A 19,772-nucleotide genomic window follows, 5' to 3' on the forward strand; every position below is an offset into this window, starting at 1 on the left:
GAGAGAGGGGAAAGGGTTAGCATCTTAATGGCTTAATCTTCTCAGTAAGAATGGGTGATGAAATTCAAGATTGAGGGAAGGCAGCATGGGACTGGATGAATTTGGGTGTATCCTAAGGATTGAACAAGAAGTTATATGCAGTGAAGTGAATGCATCACTGACTTCCCAACTGAAAGAGTGATTCTTTGGTGCTGGGTTAACCTGAATATGTGACTGTTTCTGCAGTGATTGGGACTGCTTAGGGTCTGGAATAGGAAATATAGAAGATGAGGATTGATGATGAGGATGGGAAAACTTATCCAGGATTTATTGTCAGATAGACAAGGAAACAGAGAGTAAGTTGATTGAAGTGGCCCACCATGGAATTCAGACTGGTCGGAAGTTAAGTGAAGTCTAGATGAACTGTAAAGATTAATGAGAGGCAATGCTCCAGAATCTAAAGGATTTAGAGGCTGTGCAGTGCCATCACGTGGCCAGGCCATGGAGATGGCTGTTTTGAGATGAGGTAGAATGAGCAATATAGAATAGATGGAAGTACATATCTTCAAAATGATCCAGCAAGAATCTTGAAGCAGAGCATGTTGAAGTCATTCAAGTTGCTGGAGGGGATAAAGTAGAGGAGGGAAAACAATAAAGCACACAAAACCAGTGGCTGATGTTTTCTAAAGACCTGGAATAACTCCTGTGAGGAGGAATGATGGGGAGTTTCATTCTGTCCTTTGTCTTTATATTCAGTCTGTCTATGAAATCATCTCTCATGACTCACACCCAAATGGAAGTCTCTTTCCTCGAAACTCATAGCATTTATTGTCAAAAACTGTTAGTGGATACTTGATTTTATACTGAGCAATCACAAGACAAGACAAGAGTGTCTGTGCATTTTTAGCTTGTATTATTGGTTAGCTCCTGATCAGGTGTCTGCATGCAAATATCTTATTTTCCCTAAACACACTATAAACGCCTTAAGTTCAGTACTGTGTTTTACATATAGGTTCTTAAATAGTAACTTTATCGGCTGACTGAATGCAGTTATCCCCACACGAATGCATTGATAGTTAGTATCTCCAATCATTCTCATTGTGGGAAACAAAGTAGCCAATAATGGGCTGAAGTCAAAAGAGGAAAAAAGAAAGACAAGAAGACAGCTTGTCACTCAAGAATCTGTATGCTGTGCCCCTCGTGGGGCGTACACTATAGAATAAGATCTATGAGGTCAACACAAACCCTTTGAGTTTCCTTGTGCATAGCACTTTGCTAGACACGGTAGATCAGTGGGGGACCAAGGGCAGGGCATTGGGAGCAGTCTGCCCAGGTGCAGGTAATAAGGGCACATGTTATTTGTAGAAAATGGTAAAAGTGTAATAACACTGACTAGATTAAGTTTAACTTTTCATTATCACTATGTACCAGAAATTCTAAATTGTGTTAAAAACTTTTGCTGATCTAAGTTCTAAAGAGTGGATTCAGTTTCTGTTGAGTTTTACTAACATAATATATATGTAAACTTCAGCTTTGCACAGTTTTATTACTTATCCTTTTGTAAACATTGCCTTCTACCTGGAGGTTAATTCAAAGAGCTCCCAGTTACACACTTGGCCCCTGACAGCAGACTCAGCTGCGTGCATTCTTTTAGAGACTAAGTTCATAAGAGTCTGGAGTGCTTTGCACTTGTGCAGGCTCAGCGGGTCACCAGATAATACTACATATATCTATGTTAAAACAGTACATTCAAAACAAAGAATGGTAGCATTGTGGGTGTAAAGACAAAGAAACAGAACTTGAATTACTTTAATTCTGTTATTGCCAAGTGCAAATCATTCTCTGAACCTTGTGGTGTTCACTTATTTGGCAATATTCCTTCATGTATTTTTTTCCCCTTTTTTCAAAATTACATTAATTCATTCTATTTTCCCTTTTTGTACAGGAATATTTATTTTTTATTTGCAATGTTTCTTACTGGCGTGGTTACATCTATGAAGTTTAAAGCAGGAAGATTTTCACTGTCTGCATTTCTTTTCTGGCCGTTATCATTATTCATTTCCTTTCATGATTATTACTGAAAATAATGTTGTCTTATAGAGGAGGCAGATGTTACAAAAAGGATCTACTCCAGATGTCAGATATCTTCGGTACACCACTGCTGTGGCTGTTTCAGAGTTGAACAGGATATGCCGCTTGACCCCAAGGACAAATACATAGAGTGGGACATATACGTACACTATATGTATGCAACCACATAAGCAACCACGCTGTGTGCTAAAATGCACCGAGATGGGGCCAGCCCTGTGGCTTAGCGGTTAAGTGCGCGTGCTCCGCTGCTGGCGCACACCGACACACCGCTTGTCCAGCCATGCTGAGGTGGCGTCCCACATACAGCAACTAGCAGGATGTGCAACTATGACATACAACTATCTACTGGGGCTTTGGGGACAAAAAGGGAAAAAAGGAGGAGGATTGGCAATGGATGTTACCTCAGGGCTGGTCTTCCTCAGCAAAAAAGAGGAGGATTGGCATGGATGTTAGCTTAGGGCGGATCTTCCTCACAAAAAGAAAATAAATAAATAAATAAAATGCACTGAGAAATATAGATAAATATAAAGGAATGTCTGAGACAGCACAGGAAAGTGAAAAGTGACTTCTAATCTATAGGTGGGAATCCGGAAAGCTTTCTTAGAAATAATGTGAAATGGATAGTATTTGTATAAGTCAATACGATGAAGTAAGTGGCCTCCCAGGTTAGGGGAATATGACAGGCAAAAGCTAACAGAGTGGGAAGCTATGGGATGGAGATAGAACTGAGAGAAGTATGGTTTGGCAGTGGTTCTCAGCCCTCACTGGACATCTGACTGACCTGAAAAACTTTTAAAAAATACACTCACCTGGACCCCAGCCAGAGATTCTGGTCAGTGGACTGAGGGAGGCCTCAACATCAGTACTTTTTTTTTAAATCTCCTCAGGTGATTTTATTTCTAGTCAGGTCTGAGAACCACTGGGCTGTGAAAGAAAATAATGGACATTAAGTGTTTGAAATGTATTGAAATGAAATGTAAAAGATATTTCTTCCCATATTAAAGAGTTTGTACTCATTTAGCAGCCAGTGGAGAATCACTTCAGTTTTATTTTAAGAATACTTTAGTTTTCAGAAAATCATATGAATAATATGATGGTTTTGTTAATCTCAGTACATAGCTGTTCTCTACATGCTTTGGGACAATTTTCATCTTGGACGCATACCAACTATGTTATATTAACTAACTCTTGGGGATCACCCATACGACAGTTCTAGAAGGAAGGTAACATACCAATGGCAAGTAGTAAGTATAGATTGGAGAAGAGGCAACTGCAGGAGAGTGGGACAACTAACACAGGAGGAAGAACAACCAAAATCGGATGAGCAGAGAATGCGTGAAAGAACACCCAGGCTTTGCTTCATACAAGAGTTATTGCCTGAATTTCTTGGCCAGCCCAGAAGACAGACAAATCAATTTGAGTTACTCTTTTTAAGTAAAAAGTGCCCTACAATTCATGAAGCAAAGAGGCACAGCCACAAACAGGAGTAGTTTACTGTAATTAGATTGCAAGTTTGTCTGGCCAGGGCCCAAAGCCGTAGTGTTCCCCTATAGGTAGGGTTGCCAAATAAAATATAGGACACTCAGGTAAATTTGAATTTCAAATAAAAAATGAGTAATTTTTTAGTATAAGTATGGCCCATGAAGTAGAGTTTTAAAAAATTATTCGTCATTTACCTGAAATTCAAGTTTAACTAGTGACCTGTGTATTTTATTTGCTAAATCTGGCAACCCAGACTTATAACTGTTAAGACTGAAATAATATTCAACACAGGGCCGGCCCCGTGGCTTAGCGGTTAAGTGCGCGCGCTCCGCTGCTGGTGGCCCGGGTTCGGATCCCGGGCGCACATCGACGCACCGCTTCTCCAGCCATGCTGAGGCCACGTCCCACATACAGCAACTAGAAGGATGTGCAGCTATGACATACAACTATCCACTGGGGCTTTGGGGGAAAAAATAAATAAATATAAAATTAAAAAAAAAATTCAACACAAAATAAGGAGAATAGAGAATAATTTGTATTTAGAAGTATGAAAAAGAGAAAAACTCTATTCCACTGAACAGTCAACCTTTATCAAAGCTAAATTTGGAAAGGTTGACTCTGCTGGACATGTGTTAAGTTCCCACGAAGGTCTGCTGGAGACACATGGAAGGTCAAAGTTGAGTGTTTTTTCTTCCTCTCACTTTTAAAGAATGCTCCTGTTTGAAGAGACCTTAGAGAATCATCACCTTCGCTATTCAAAGTGTGTTGTGTGGACCAGCAGCCTCAACATCACCCAGGCCCTTGTTAGAAATGCAGAGTCCCAGGCCTCCCCGACCTACTGATTCAGACTCTGTATCTTAACGAGATCCTGTGTGATTTGTATGCACAGTCAAGTTTGAGAAACGCAGATTTAGTTCTATAGTTGCCAAACACATGCGCTGAGAAGATATAGGATCCATAGGCTCCCTCAGGGCTCAGAGTGGGTACACATGGGTCCCTCCATCACAATGAGGAAAAACCTACTCTTTGTGATCCTGTTCCAGCTTCCAGGTAACATCTCATTGGAACAAAGTGTTTGTGGCTTAAAATTTTTTTTAATTAGAAAAGAAAAGAAAAGAAGCTTGAAAAACAATAATCCAGTTCATTTCATTTCCCAAAGGGGGAAAGTGAGTAACAAAGAAAACATGTGACTTTGCCTGAGTCCTGTGCTGGGAAGTGACGGGACCGCGATGCTGTCCAAGCCTCGTGATCCCAGACTCTTTCCACTTCCCCACTGTGCACTGAAGAAAGCAGCACCAAACACCAGAAATTTCGGAACAACCGCTTGTCAAGTGCCATCAAGCACCACCGGTGTCTTCTAGCTAGGCCTTGAGTTTCAAAATCAGCCGCTTTTCTCTCGTACTCATGCCTCGTACCTTCCTTCAAGGGTTCATCTAATCCGCAAAAAGCACTATCTGCTCTGCTCTCTGAGCTTGAAGAGAGGTCTCCAGCTGCAGTGTGTGTACACTGCTAACTGAGGGTGCCCTGCAGGTTTGTTTCTGGATATTTCAGCTAATTATCTTGCCACAGACCATTGAGACAGATCTGGATGACTGTTCAATTAATAGTACTGAAGGAGTAATTAGGGAGAATACCTGCTTGCAAGGCGCCCCCAGTGCCGACATATCCGTGTGAACGTTTACTTCTGAATGTGATTAATCACATAAATAATTCCCAGAAATGAAATTAAAGATCACCCACGCATCACGCTCAGTAATATTTTAAGGCATCTCTGCCTGAATCTCTGCAGTGGATTAACACTACTGTCTGGTTTGAATTTTTCAATTTTCAGCATCCATTCTGCTCTGTTAGCAAGTGACCCTGTGGCCCCTATCAGTTTCTGTAACAATTTGAATTAGTCATTCTAAAAACAACACAGATTTGAAAATATCTGAGCCTCGAGGAAGAAGTGTAAATACTGGGCTGTGACCCATCACACTTCATGGCAGAGCCAGACATGATGACCAGGTTTCTAGACCCCTTTGTCCTCTGGATAGATGCCTCATATTAGAGCACCAACATTAAAGATTTTCCTATGAGAACTAAGTATTCAATTATTCTGTTACAGTCATAGAACTGCCCTATTATTTTCATTTATAAGGAAATCTTTGAGCAACTGCATAGAAAAGCAATTTCATTTAGGACTAATTTGTATAGATTTCCCTTAAACTTAGGAATCCTAAAAGTTAGTGGAGAAAGTCAGGAGGGACAATGATCAGAAGAACCACAATACGGAGGAGTTTTTTAAATCATTATTTTTTCCCCAATGTCAATGTCAGTTATTTCAGGCAAGCAAGTACAAGGATTCTACAGTTTTAGAGGACAAACCCTTAGCTATCATTTTACAAATGAGGAAACAAAGGCCCAGAGAAACCAGGTGATGTATTTAAGATCACATAATTGATTCACGATATGAGAAAGTATTCTAGAAAGAAAGCAGAATATTGATAAAGTTATTACTCTTTGTTCAACGTTTTTAGGGGTAAGATTGAGACATCAACGAATTGTAAAAGAATGTAAAATTGGATGAAATTTTTAAAACCCCAGTTGCATGATATTTGTTAGATTTCATTATAAATATTCAGGTATTATTATGGAAAATGTTTTTTCTTTTAACGTAGTCAAAAACTATAGGAGTAAGTATAAATTTTTTTGTTTTGCACAAATAAAATAGTTTTCTTGAATAATTTTATAGTTGGATTATACCTATTCTATTTTGTTCATGTTTAGAATGTTTATTTGAAACCTATGTCAAATCTTACCTCGATGTATTTTCCTCACCTTTCCAACCTACACTGAAAATCCCTTTCTTCTGAAGTGGTTTTTATCTCCCATATGAACCAGAAACCATGTTGTATACCTTTCTTTGGTCATATGTCGTTCAACACAGCATCTACCACTGTTCTAGACATTTTAGGTGTTTAGTGAATAATTTGTGCATTCTTTTTGACCCAATAATTCCACTTCTGAGAATTTATAAAAGGAACTAATCAGAGATATTCCCATCAGGTTAGCAGGAAAGATACTCATCATGACACTATTTATATTGTCAAAAACATTGGAAAAAACCTCAAAAACAAATTGACTATATAAGTCATGATTTAGTTATAAGTAGTATACTCTACAGACATTTAAAATAACTTTGTAGAGGGATAGTTCACGAATTTTTTTCAGTTTATACTTAAGTGGAACAAAAGGAGTTCATAAAACAGTATGTGCAATGATTTAATGCTCCTAGAAATGCATGTAAGTGATGTACACTGATAATTGAACCAAATTATGTGTGAGTGATGAGATCTCTAGTAATTTTAAATGTTGTTGGGGTGCTTCTATATTTTTTTCCTACAACGAGTAGTAAAAATATCAAGAGAAATTTTCTTTAAGGCTGTGTAATTCAGAAAATAAGTTAGTATTGTGTTAACAGAGGAAGCTTCACTGTCCAACATTTATGTACTCTCGATTTTGAGAACCTCTGTGATAAGCTTGCAAAGTACATGATAAACATTATCAATAATCCTGCAATCTTTTCACCTAAGAGAATTATTAACTTAGTATTTCTGCTTTCTTAACAGAATACTGAATTTGCTGGTAATGTTACATTTTTAAGACTGAAATAAAAATAAAACCATGTTCACAAATTTCGGATGAGTTATACACAAACCATTGATTTTTAAGAACTAATTTCTATATTAGGGAGAGTTAACTTTGGAGGTAGATAGACCTCATTTTAAATCTTGGCTCTGCCAGTTTGTAGCTTTACATGTCTGTGCAAAATGTAAATGATTGAGTTGTGTGTATTAAATGAGATCATGTACGTAAATCACTTAGTACAAAGTATGAAATACAATTAAGAGCTTAATAAAATATAACTTTCACAAGCATCATCATCAACATTCTCATGATCTGCATTACTTTTTAGTGAAGAGTCACTTATAGCACAATATCTTTACATGCTGAGTTGTAAATTAGTGCCAGTTCCCAGGGCTGTACTTGCCAGCCAGACCCATAGGCCACGTGGGCCTTGGAAAGGTGGAGATTCGGAGCAAAGACTTAGTGGTTCTGCTTGACTCAGAGAAGGACTAGGGCAGTTGTGGCTTCAGAAGCCCAGGTGTGAAATCACTGAAACCAGAGTGGAGGTTATAAATAATGAGCACAGTGGTATATTGGCGTTTTCCCACAAACAGGAGTGACCATGAGTTACAGTGTCCATCTCCCTAGAGATGCTTACTATATTTCATTGATGATGATTTTTACTTCCAACAAAGGCACACTATTTTGCTATTTAACCCTCTCTTAGTTTTAACTTCTTCTTTTGGAAAATAAGGATGATTCCATTACACTTACCTCATGGGACTTAATCAGCTAATAAATATAAAGCATTCTGACCACATAATGTTATATAGACAGCACATGATATTATTAATAGGCAGAATGCAATTACCTTGATTGGTATTTTTCCAGAAAGTAGAGCTAATACTCATTCCTATCTGTTGTAAAAACTCTTCTACAGCCATTAATCATTGATAGGGAAATGTAATTGGCAGATCTAGAAAGCTGCCAAGAGCTGGTATATCTACACTGGTATTTAACATTTTTCTCAATAAAATTCTTTGGATAGAAATAAACTTCCTTTAATATTTCTTGTCTTATTTACTCCAAAATTGCAGGCAGTCTGATAACTGGAGTAATAGTTTCTAGTATCATTGTGGCTGGCCATGAAATGCATTTTACTGTCTTCTGCTACTGTAACTTAATTATTCGTTTCAGCACTTCTATTTGTAAATCACAGGTTTGTTTGATGGACGGAGTGCTGGGGAGAAATGTGCTCCTTTTGTGAATACAAATAACCTGTATTTTAGGACGTGTGCAAAAAAAAAAGGTGTCTACGTGTGCAGTTATTGAGTTCATAAGCTCAAGACTGTCCACGCCCTGTGATGTTGTATTCAGTTTTCAGAGCATATCTGTTAATTTTTAAGCCCAAAAAGTCACATATGGGAAATCTTAGATTTAAGAAATAATTTCTTAAGATATTAAGTGATTTTTCTTTTAGTTTATTTGCTAGGAAGTCTAGCACCTAATTTGAAATACACTTCTAAGAACTGTACATAATTTTATGGGCTTATGTTTTTGAGTGAATTAATAAATAAAATGAAGTGATATCATTATTGACTTCTAGAGAAGAGAAAGTATCAGTGGCTATATATTAAGAAGACTTTGGGGCCAGCCTGGTGGCGCAAGTGGTTAGGTGGGTGCGCTTCGCTGCGGCGGCCCAGGGTTCACCGGTTCGGATCCCGGGCACGCACCAACGCACTGCTTGTCAAGCCATGCTGTGGCGGCGTCCCATATAAAGTGGAGAAAGATGGGCATGGATGTTAGCCCAGGGCCAGTCTTCCTCAGCAAAAAGAGGATGATTAGCAGATGTTAGCTCAGGGCCGATCTTCCTCACAAAAAAAAAAAAAAGAAGATATAGGCTCATTTTTGCCTAGTTATATTTGGGCACTTATAGAATCTTTTAGACATAAATATGCATAAGTCATAAACCTTGCCTTTAAGAAGCTCTCAATCTTATGGGACAGGTATGGACTGTCACCTGAGAGGTGCTGATCGTACCATAATGGAGATGGAAACACTGGACTTTGTGGGTATATAATTTCAACCATGGCAGTAATGAGATAATTTCATGTGTTACTAAATTTAAATCAGAAGTTAATCTAAAATATTTGGCAAATATATTTTTCTTGTTATGTGATCATCACCCTGGTGATCATTATTTTTTCATTTTCTCTTTTAGAGACGCCCAAGCAGATGGCCTGCGATGAAGTTTCGAAGAGGTTCTGGCCATCCTGCCTATGCTGAAGTTGAACCAGTGGGAGAGAAAGAAGGTTTTATTGTATCAGAGCAGTGCTAAAATTTCTAGGACAGAACAGCACCAGTGCTGGCTTACAGGTGTTAAGACTAAAATTTTGCCTATACCTTTAAGACAAACAAACACACACACACACACACACACACACACACACACACACGCAAAGGAGCCCTAAGCTGCTGTAGCCTGAAGGAGACAAGATTTCTGGACAAGCCCAGCCCAGGAAGGGTATAAGAAAAACTAAAACTTATACAAGATACCATTGACCACTGAACATAGAATTCCCTAGTGGAATGACATCACTAGTTCACTCAGAACATCTCCTGTGGACTTATCAGAAGTGTGACAAGATTACAATGCTATTGGTTAAGGTGCAGGGTTGCGAAGGGATCGAGAAAAAAAATAAGAAAGCTTTAGTTCACGAGGGATCTACACTTTGGTTCAAATTTGCTTCTCTGATGTCTCAAAGATAACTGTGTTCCAAAGCCTGAATGCTTTCAATCAAAAGAGCAATGATGAATGTTTCAAGATGGCTGAGAAAAATAGCTCATGCAGGAGCAAAAGCAAACACAGAATAAGAGATTTTCTATCTTTTCAACAGATGTGCGGCAAAAGGATTTTGTTTTTCTGGTCCAGCTCCACCTGTTCCAACAAGTTCATTACTTTATAGGACGAATCTTTTATCTGTACAGGAGGCTCACAGACTGTGCTTCCCTCTTCCTTATTAATCAATGCCCTTTCTCTGAGCTGTGACAGAATTTCCAAACTTTTAGCTAAAGATTAGGAAAGAGGCAATGGCAGATGAGGTTTTCCGTTCTCCTGCCTAAGAATGAAACATCTGATTTGTTTTACGAAGAGTTGCCTCCATTTCCCAACTGTGAAGTCCTATGAAGCCACAGTTGCTCTTGGCTGAAGGAAACAAAAGGAAACAATACAAAGAGTTCCTTGATGGTTTTTGAAGCAAAAATGTTAAGGGATTCTAAACATAGGGTTTTTGTTTTTTTTTTTACTTTTTGCCATTTCAGTACTAGAGGCCCATTTTATTGTCGATTCCTAAGAAGCCATTCAAGTCAGCATATCCCTGGCGAGAAAAAGATTGAAAGAACCCTGCTGAATCATACAGTAATTTTCTTTAAAGCACATAGTAGTTACATAAATATATATATAAATATATTTTTGTTTATAACTAACACAAGGCAGGCTCTTGTGACTCTAAGAGTGCATTTTGTCATCAAGACAAGAATGCAAGATGCATTACTGCATACTTCCATAGAGTTGTAAAATAATCCTTAATATTAGAATATTTTTATGTCACTTAGCAAAAGTGGTTCAATTAATTGCAGTGCCGATCATTTTCCTGCCAATTTGAGCCACTGTTTCATTCCTATCAACCCCTTCCCTCCCTGGCTAAATAAAGCAGATGCAAAAACTCCTTAGATGGATCTGTCATTTGCCCTATAATCACAATCCAAATTTCCAAATTTCCCCCTGAATGAAGAAAAGAAAAGCATCCCTTGAAGAGGAAAGTGGTTAATTTATATACTGAGCTCCCCAAGTTTAAATGCGGGTACTGTGAGTACAATTTCATCAACAACTTGACCCATGAAACTTACATCCTGTGCCAAGAAGCTGTTGGTTCTTGTAGGATACAGTGTCCAACATTTGCAGATTCGGGTATAAAGAAGCAGAGACATCTCTTACGCAGCACTTTACTAACAGCTTAGCATTTGTACACGGTGTCTACATTGAATGACATCAGTCCACTAACCGAGTATCATATTTATCATCACAATTGTCTGATGTAAACTAATGCCATTTTCCATCATATGTATTTTGCTTTACATTTTTTAGTACCCGATGAGGGTGGCAATTTAACCTACTTAGTTAATAATTGCAAAAAAAATTGACAAGCAAGGTGATTGAAGAATGTGATGACAATCTCTCTGCTGTAGTTACCTTCAGTTTATATGAAATATCCCAACTTATTTCTCATGGAGTAGGTTTGATCAGATAGCAATAAGCAAATGACTTGCCAATGTAACTGGTGCAACTGGTATTCTACAAAGACATAAGGAGCACACAGACGATTCCTTTTAGGATAAGATGATGCTTCTTTCACTAGCTTTTGTGGCAGGTGTGGCTTCCAATAGCAGTTGCTTGACAGTTGTATAAATCCTGCATATATATCCAACTCCTTACACAATTCTTTGAAGTAGTAATGTTATCTTTATACCCTTCCGTTTTCCATTTTTGATTCAAAAATATTGACAACTCTGTAGAAAAACATAAAACTCTCTGAATTCTTCAGTGAACGAAAGCACCATGGAAGAGGGAAAACTTTTGGGAAGTAAAAATGTTGCTGGCGTGTGGGAAAACCTCCTCACAGAACTAGGAGTTAAAAGTGGTGAGAAGTTTCTGTTGTATGAGTCTTTTAGTGGTAAGGGGAAAGGGTGGCTGAATCCCTTTTTTAAAGAAACTTTCATTCTATTTTATACTTCTGGTTTGTTTTTGGTGCCCATTTACTACAAAAGAAGAGCAAACACACAGTTTCTGGAAGTTCCGAATGGACGCTGATGCTTTGGATTTTACATGTGGTGTGTATTAGAAAGGAAGCATCTGTACGTTAATTAATATACTATGAACATAGTAGAGACAGAATAACAAAAATTTTAAAAATTAAGAACAGCAAAGGAACACATACAAACTTCTGGAGAAATCAGGTAAGTGGTGCTCCAGAGGAAGTTAGTTATTTCATCTTAATTATTTGTAAAAATAATATTCAGTGATTAGATAAAGGTATTAAAAGTCAAGAAAAATATCTTAAGCCAATCAGATAGCACTGACCAAAATGTTGGGGTTTTTTATGAAGGGTTTGGACTTCAAGATATACTAACAAATAGAAAACTAAAGATAAATGATAACATACAATTTACCCCCAATTATTATTGTAGTTGGAGATACCTAGGGCATTGGCTAATCTCTCACATGAAGCTTCTGGAACTATGCTGTCCAATATTATATCCACTAGCCAAATGTGGTTATTTAAATTTAGTTAATTAAAATTAAATAAAAATTCAGTTCTTCAGTCACACTGGCCACATTTCAAGTGCTCAATAGCCACATGTGGCGTATGGCTACCATATTGGACAACACACAACATTCCCATCATCACAGAGAATTCCGTTACACAGTGCTGTAGAAGCAGTCTTTCCTTCTAATTCCTTCTCCTTGAAGAAAAAGGAGGAGGAGGAAAAAGAGAAGATTTGGTAGTTCTTGGGCATATTCTAAGCATTTTTGATCTCAGAGAGGCAGCATGGAGTAATGAAAGAATACCAGCTGACCCAGCATTGAGGCTTCACTATTTTATTTTGGGAAAATCACTTTAACCTCCAGGAGTCTCAATTTGCAATTTGGGGAAATAAAAATATTTTTGTCCTGTCTTCCTTGCAAGATTATTATTATGGAGACTGACTAAATGTACAGATGGACAGACTTTTAAAACTTTATGTCCGTGTAACCCATATAAAGCACATCTGTTGGTCCAGTACCAGCATAAATTTGCATTCAGAGGGAGAAAAGTCCATCAATCCAGAAAGCATTCAAAGACACTCAAATCGATACATTTTTTGAGACAATGTCAGAGGAGAATACATTCAAAATACATAGAAAATTGATTAAGTTCCTTTTTTCCATCCTAATATTTTCTCTTAATATTTCCCCTATACGACATCTCTCTGAGCTGTCTCTCCTCTCCCACTCCAGCGTGCCCTGTGTGCATGCTTCAGCTGGCTCAGTTCTTTCCGGTGGAGTCATTTAGCCTCTCTGGCGTCTTCTAATTTCCCAGTTTACTCTTCACAGCAAAGGGAAGCCCAGGCGCTGACCAGCAGTCTTCTCTTTAGAAGGAAATACCTCAAGCACAAATAATTTCAAATATTTATTTTATCCCCGGTAACATGAATATAAGGGGCTGTCACATTAAACTGTAAATATGTGAAACAATTTTAAATGTAAAAATTTGCAAATGCAGACTATAGAAAAAGAAATTAATTTCAATTATGCTAATATGCAGATAATATATATTCTCAGGTTAGTATAATTTATTAGTTTTTGGCAAAAAATTCTTGTTTCCTCATTCTGAAAGGACTATAAATTTGGTAACGCCCCTGGTGTCTATTGTCCATTTGGGAAAAATTTTTGTTAGAATCCATGCCTTGGTTCAAGACGTTTCTATTCCATGATAAGAAATTAATATTTGAATTCTTAAAAATAGATCCTGTGCTTATGGGATATGAGGGTTCTCCCTCCTGTGAAATGTTATTTTGCTTTGTATTTCTTCAGGCATTTTTCAGATGTTTTATTATGACTTGCCCTACTAATTCCAAAAGATTGCTCGCGCTTTTTCTTTCCTGCTGCACCCCACCACGCCCCACGGACGTCAGCATCCACGCGCCAGAATCATGGGAGGCATCTAATCCAACCTTCTCATTTCACAGATCAGAAAACTGAGGCCAGAGAGAGACGGTAATTGTCCCAGTATCAGAACTAGGTCTTGTACTTAAAACTCCTGACTTGTTATATTTGTTCCGGTTCTCCTTGCCTAGACCCCTTCATCAGCACTAAAGGCCAACCAGCAGCTTAGAAGCCACACTCCATCTAAAGGCAAACTTTATTTGCTGCCTTGACTGTCTGCTCTGTCCTATAATATAGAACGTTGGACCACGCTTCCTCTATCATTTTGCTGTCGTAAGAACGGTGCCATTTTTATAACAACCAGTGATTTCAAGTTCTAGCTATTCCAGAGTTCTTCTTTGGTTTTGCACGTCCCTTCCCCCTGTGGCCATCTAAATTAGCAATGCCATTGAAAGTTGTTCTCCTTTTGTTTCATTTCTTCCCAAATGTACCTGAAAAGCAATCATCTTCATAGCGTATTTTCTTACAACATATATAATCACAATTTTTATTTGCTTTTTAAACTATGTGAACATTTTTGCCCTAAAAAAGATTTTTTGAGCAAATATTATGAGGTCTGTGGCGTCATCTATTATATACTCATATTACGTCGCGTTTGTGAAGCACTTTACGTTTTACAGAGCACTTTGAGGCATCCCTTTGTTTGTTAGTTCATTCAACCACTCAGTTCACTTAGATATTTGTTAAGCACCTACTGGAACCAAGTTCCTGTGTGAGTTCTGGTGGTTTATAGTGATAATTACAAATAGTGAGAGATCAGGCATGTCCACTGATAACTGTAATATGGTGAAATCCTCAAACACAACTTTGCAAGGAGGTAGGATCGATATTACTCTATTCAAATTTCCAATTCCGATTTTCTTTTCTACTTAGACAGGAAAATATCAAGTATCTGCCTGAAGAATGTTTCTGAAATATGATACATCTGTGTTGTTTGCTCTGTTTCAAATGATCTGTTAATTTTATTTATGAGAAGAAAAGTTACTCATCCAAAGTTGTCGCAGACCCAGGAGGACTTTCCAGGTCACTTGAATTCTTTCTGACCAGATGTAATAGTTCACTTTCTTGCACCAATATTTCTGTTGTGGCTTTTTGAATTAACAAGATCATAAAGTATTCCAGAAGTCCTAGTATATCAAAGGGACCTTTGCACTTTACGTGTATGTGGTTGTTTGTCATTTATTAGACCGTCTCTAGTTTTCTCAGCCTCGGCACTATTGACATTTTGGGCCCCATAATTCTTTGTTGGGGTGGAGGGAGTGGTCCCATGCGTTGTAGAATGTTGGGCAACTTCCAGGCTTCTATTGAGTATATGCCAGTAACTCACATACACACATTCCCCAGTTGTGACAACGAAAGATGTCTTCAGACATTGCCAAATGTCCCCTGGGGTGGGATTGGGAAAACTACTGGATTAGCTAGTGAGCAAAATGTATCAGGAGAAAAAAACACACGTTTCTTTTTCTCTTGTCACTTAATCTTCATTATAGACACATTTCTATTTACAATAAGACTTGGAATCAAACTCTTTGAATGAGAAGAGACTGTGAAAGTCACTAGTTCGACCACCACCCAACATCATCCTTATCTATTTCTCCATCTCTTGGTTTTACAAATTTATTGAGGGAAGATCGGAAGATTGGTTATCTCTGGAAACTTGGGAATTGACTTTTTCATAGCCAGAGATAAGGCTGCTCGGTAATTATGCTTTGCTGCTGTCATAGCCACTGCAGTGGTTTTCGCTTCAGGATGGGGACTTGGGGTCACCCAGCTTCAGTATCTCAGACTTTGCTTTGAGGAGTTTTCTTTTGGTCATTTCATACATCTGCAAATCTTATTCCTTCGTCTTTACCTTCAAAATGTGCAGAGAAGTTGAGATTGGTACTTCTAATTTTAAGCATATCTGGATGAACTTGCGATTTCTGATACTGATTTTTTATTATCACTCTTTGGGAAAAAAAAATTTGACTGTCCCAAGTAATTGAAAATTGGAAATTTCAGAGTTGGAATATTTAAGTCTGTCAAGCCGAGTTCCTACTAATTTGATGTGCCTTATGTCAGTTTTCTGTAGGGTCGGTGATTTCCTATGATTAACACTGAATCCGATCAGTTTGTACTTGTGTCTATTCTGCACCAATTGGAAAACTTGGTGAAATTATACAAAGACAAGCCCTTAAGAATATTTGTAGAGGGCTGGCCCCATGGCTTGGTGGTTAAGTGCGTGCGCTCAGCTGCTGGCGGCCCGGGTTCGGATCCCGGGCGCGCACTGAGGCACCGCTTCTCCGGCCGTGCTGAGCCCGAGTCCCACATACAGCAACTAGAAGGATGTGCAGCTATGACACACAACTATCTACTGGGGCTGTGGGGGGAAAAAATAAATAAATAAAATCTTAAAAAAAAAAAAAGAATATTTGTAGAAATGACAACAACCCCCCAACTGAAAATATCAAGCCTCCCTTTATTCCTTTTCCTAGAAGACCAACCCAGATTTGAAAGCATTCGTAATTATTTACTACAAGTGGCTACTATGGATACACAGTTGAAAACCTTGATTGTGAAGTCTAAGGCTATGGAATATTGACAAGCACACTCTGAGCTCTCATAAGACACTCATGGAACTCAGAACACTCCAACCTAGGAGACCCTCAAGTGTATATATAATCTTCTACTCTTCCACTCTCATATCAGACAGTATGATGTTACTTAATATTTTGATTAAGTAGATCTTCTAATTTCAACTTAAATTGTAACATATCTGCCTAATTATTGCCTGACATAACTTTTAAACCATCCAGTGCCCACTGCTCTCACAATGGTTATTGCAAAGAAGTAAGATGATAATCATTCCAGTAAGATCATATAATTTCTTGAATCAATTCTCCATAAAAAGTTTATAGAATGCATCATCATTGGCTTCTCAATAATACATTTATTATGAATGACCAAATTATGTCTAGAGAAATAAAATGCTCAAAACTTGTTGTAAATGAATTTCCAGATCACAGTTGACACTGAAAGATTCTATTACTTTAAATCCAGAATAAAAGGCTGGAAAAAAATTAATGCAAATCATACGCTGGTACTCATATTTTTCTAATTTCTAACATTAATTAACATTTGAGAATGAGTAAAAAAAAAAAATCCTCTCCTAATGGAATAAAGCAAAAAATTTTAACTTGGCAGACAGTGATATATTCATTTTGATTTCAGTTGAAAAAACTCAGTGATTTCTCTCATTCCCACTGGAGTGTTGATTTTTAAAAACAGTCGCTCTTTTCCCTAGCGTTACAAAAAGTATACATTCATGACTGACATTATCACTTACTGATCATGCAGCTATAAATCTTTTGTGCCTATTGAATAGATACCTAGCATGAAACTAATTTTAGAAGTTTGCTATGTGGGAAGGGGAATAAACATAGTGAGTGGATGGGGATGATTCATGGAAAAAATAAAGATCAAAATACGCTCTCAAGCAGAGTTTTCAACTTCTTCAGAGCAGTGTGCAAATAAATATTCAGTGAGGATCAGCGGGAATGTAGGTCATTCAGACATTCAGACACTGGGGCACAGATCCTGCAAGTGGTGCTAGGAAATAAGTGACATAGAGAAAGTCAAGGATGTCCCCAATTAATCTAAAACTCAGCCATCATCCCCCTGTACCTCTCCTATGGCACCAATCCCAAAATCATCAAGACCCTTGCTCTAGGGAATTGAGTTACCTATGGTCAAGTAATGACCCAAAAAGAGACTTTCCATTTATCTCCCTCTGATTTACAAGGCACTTTCTCTGGTTCCCTTATACCAGAGACCATGAGACAGCCAATCACATACAGGCAATAAAATACAATAAAAATAAAAATAATTTTCCTGACCAAAGGATAAGAGAGGGCTCTTTCGACTGTAGACCCACAGCTGGATCTCTGTGAAGTTTGACCATCTCGGGACTCGAGTTCAAGTACTATTGTCTAGACGTTGCAGTCAAGTCTAAGCAACCATTTTAAAGGTGGTCTGAACAAAAATATACTCAGATTGCCATATTTTTAGCAGGGAAATAAAAACTCAAATTAAGTGTCCTCCACCAGGCTACTCTGAAAATACCATTAAGTGAAATCAGAGCTTTCCTTGCTAAGAAATGTTAAAATCATTTTAGGGACATGAATTAAATCTGGTTAGACACAGACATTCTGTGTATATTATAAGCAGATCTTGGGGCCCTAGCTGAGAAGGTGAAGGTCTCTTCATGGGTTGGTCAAAACAAATCTCTCATTTGCCGCATTTGCGGCATTTGGACAGTGCCTGGGAAGTACATTATTTTCAGGAGAAAAAAAGAAACAGCCTTTTTTGCATGCCAGCTGGGATCATGGGAACTTCCAATGCCAGGAATTTACTACTGTTTCTGGTAATTCTGCTTGTAGTCATTTGAAATGTTCAAGTGTGAAAAGAGAAGTTGGGCACCCGGGGGGCTGTCTGTGTTTTATACCAGTTGCACCAGCACACAGAATATTTGTAAATGCATTTTGAAGTTGGTATAATTGTACCCTTTGTCCAAATCACAAAGCTCACTGTGGTGCTGCTGAACGAGAACACTGGGGAGAGTCTGATCCTCTAAACCCAGTCACCCCCAAGCAAAAGGAAAGACTGTGGGTGAGCACAGCACATTGCCAGTTCTTTTCTCAGTTTTCCCAAGCCCTGCACGTCACATCAAGGACAGGTCTTTCAGGTGAAGGTTAATTTCGCAGAGGTTTTCCAAAACTTCATTTAACACTGGGCTTGGTAAACAGATCGTTTTGAATTTACTCCAGTCCTCCAGGCATCATTCCTGTTTCCTCTGCCATGTCAATGAGACATTCCGAGGCTATATTCTTTCATGTTAGAATAACATACACATACTTCATGATGACCTCATGCTTGATGTACCTGAACCTGCAAATGTAAAAATGATTGTATGTGAATTTGCACTAACGGTGTCTGATAGCAGAAGAGGCGTGACCTTTACTGAAATCCGCTGTTGAAATTCAGTCATTCAGATGCTACGTACTTCTGTAAGCTTCTTGATTATTTTCACTGTAAGATTAATTATCTAAGTTTGAATGTATTTCCTTACAGTCCATTAATTTGCCATCTATCTTTTACCTGGGAATCATGATGATTGCAATAATTCATTAAAGTTTTCTTCACACAGCTTCTTAAACCAAGTTTTTCTGCAATTCTTCTGGTTCTCCTTACAGTATGTGGGAAATCTTTTTTTTTTCCTCGTAATAATTTTGTAAGAAAGCCAGTGTATCGACTGCTCTGGTGACACAATTTATCTTGAAAGGTCTGGAAGCTGGTGGTGACCAAATGTTGCCTGTGTTCTCTCTGTTGATTGCTCTTTTTGGAATTAAATCACGTTTTTTCACTTTCAGTTGGAGTCAACAAATTTGGGATTTTACAAAGGGGAGAAGGGAGCAATTTGTGTAATACTGCTGTCATATTTGACTACATATTAAAAACAATAAATGATCATTTTGTTTTAATTTCTTAAATACTTTTACCCTTGTCTTTCAGCATATTTTTGTTTCCTTTTCACCGTTAGTTTTCAAAATGTTTTAGCTGTTGTGAAAGAAAATCTGTGTGCAGTGTTCAGAGCCATAGGCTAATGACAGGATAGAAAATCCTTTTGCTTCTAAACCTGCCCTGCTGTGGGGACTGATGCCAACTAGAGTGAACTGTAGAAAATGAAAGACCTAGAATGTCATAGCGTGTAAGTGGCTGGAGATGTGGTCCCTGCCGACAACCCACAGAGCCCAATGCAGAGTCCTTCCAGATCAGACAGGTGAGACTTTACCTGCCAGTTTAAATC

At 38.1% G+C, this 19,772-nt stretch overlaps 1 protein-coding gene across 2 annotated transcripts in view; it reads left to right on the forward strand.

Annotated features, from left to right (window-relative positions):
• The window catches only part of PLXDC2 (plexin domain containing 2), a 425,253-nt gene extending 405,798 nt beyond the window's left edge, over positions 1-19,455 (forward strand). For both annotated transcript variants that reach the window (XM_058532526.1, XM_058532524.1), the window contains one exon: positions 9,383-19,455. In XM_058532526.1, coding sequence (XP_058388509.1) covers positions 9,383-9,499 — 117 coding nt within the window. In that variant the 3' untranslated portion in view covers positions 9,500-19,455. The remainder of the gene's footprint in view (positions 1-9,382) is intronic.
• The last annotated feature ends 317 nt before the right edge of the window (positions 19,456-19,772 follow it).

Source organism: Diceros bicornis, chromosome 36 (assembly GCF_020826845.1).
Source record: "Diceros bicornis minor isolate mBicDic1 chromosome 36, mDicBic1.mat.cur, whole genome shotgun sequence".
In the NCBI taxonomy this organism is placed as follows: Eukaryota; Metazoa; Chordata; class Mammalia; order Perissodactyla; family Rhinocerotidae; genus Diceros; species Diceros bicornis.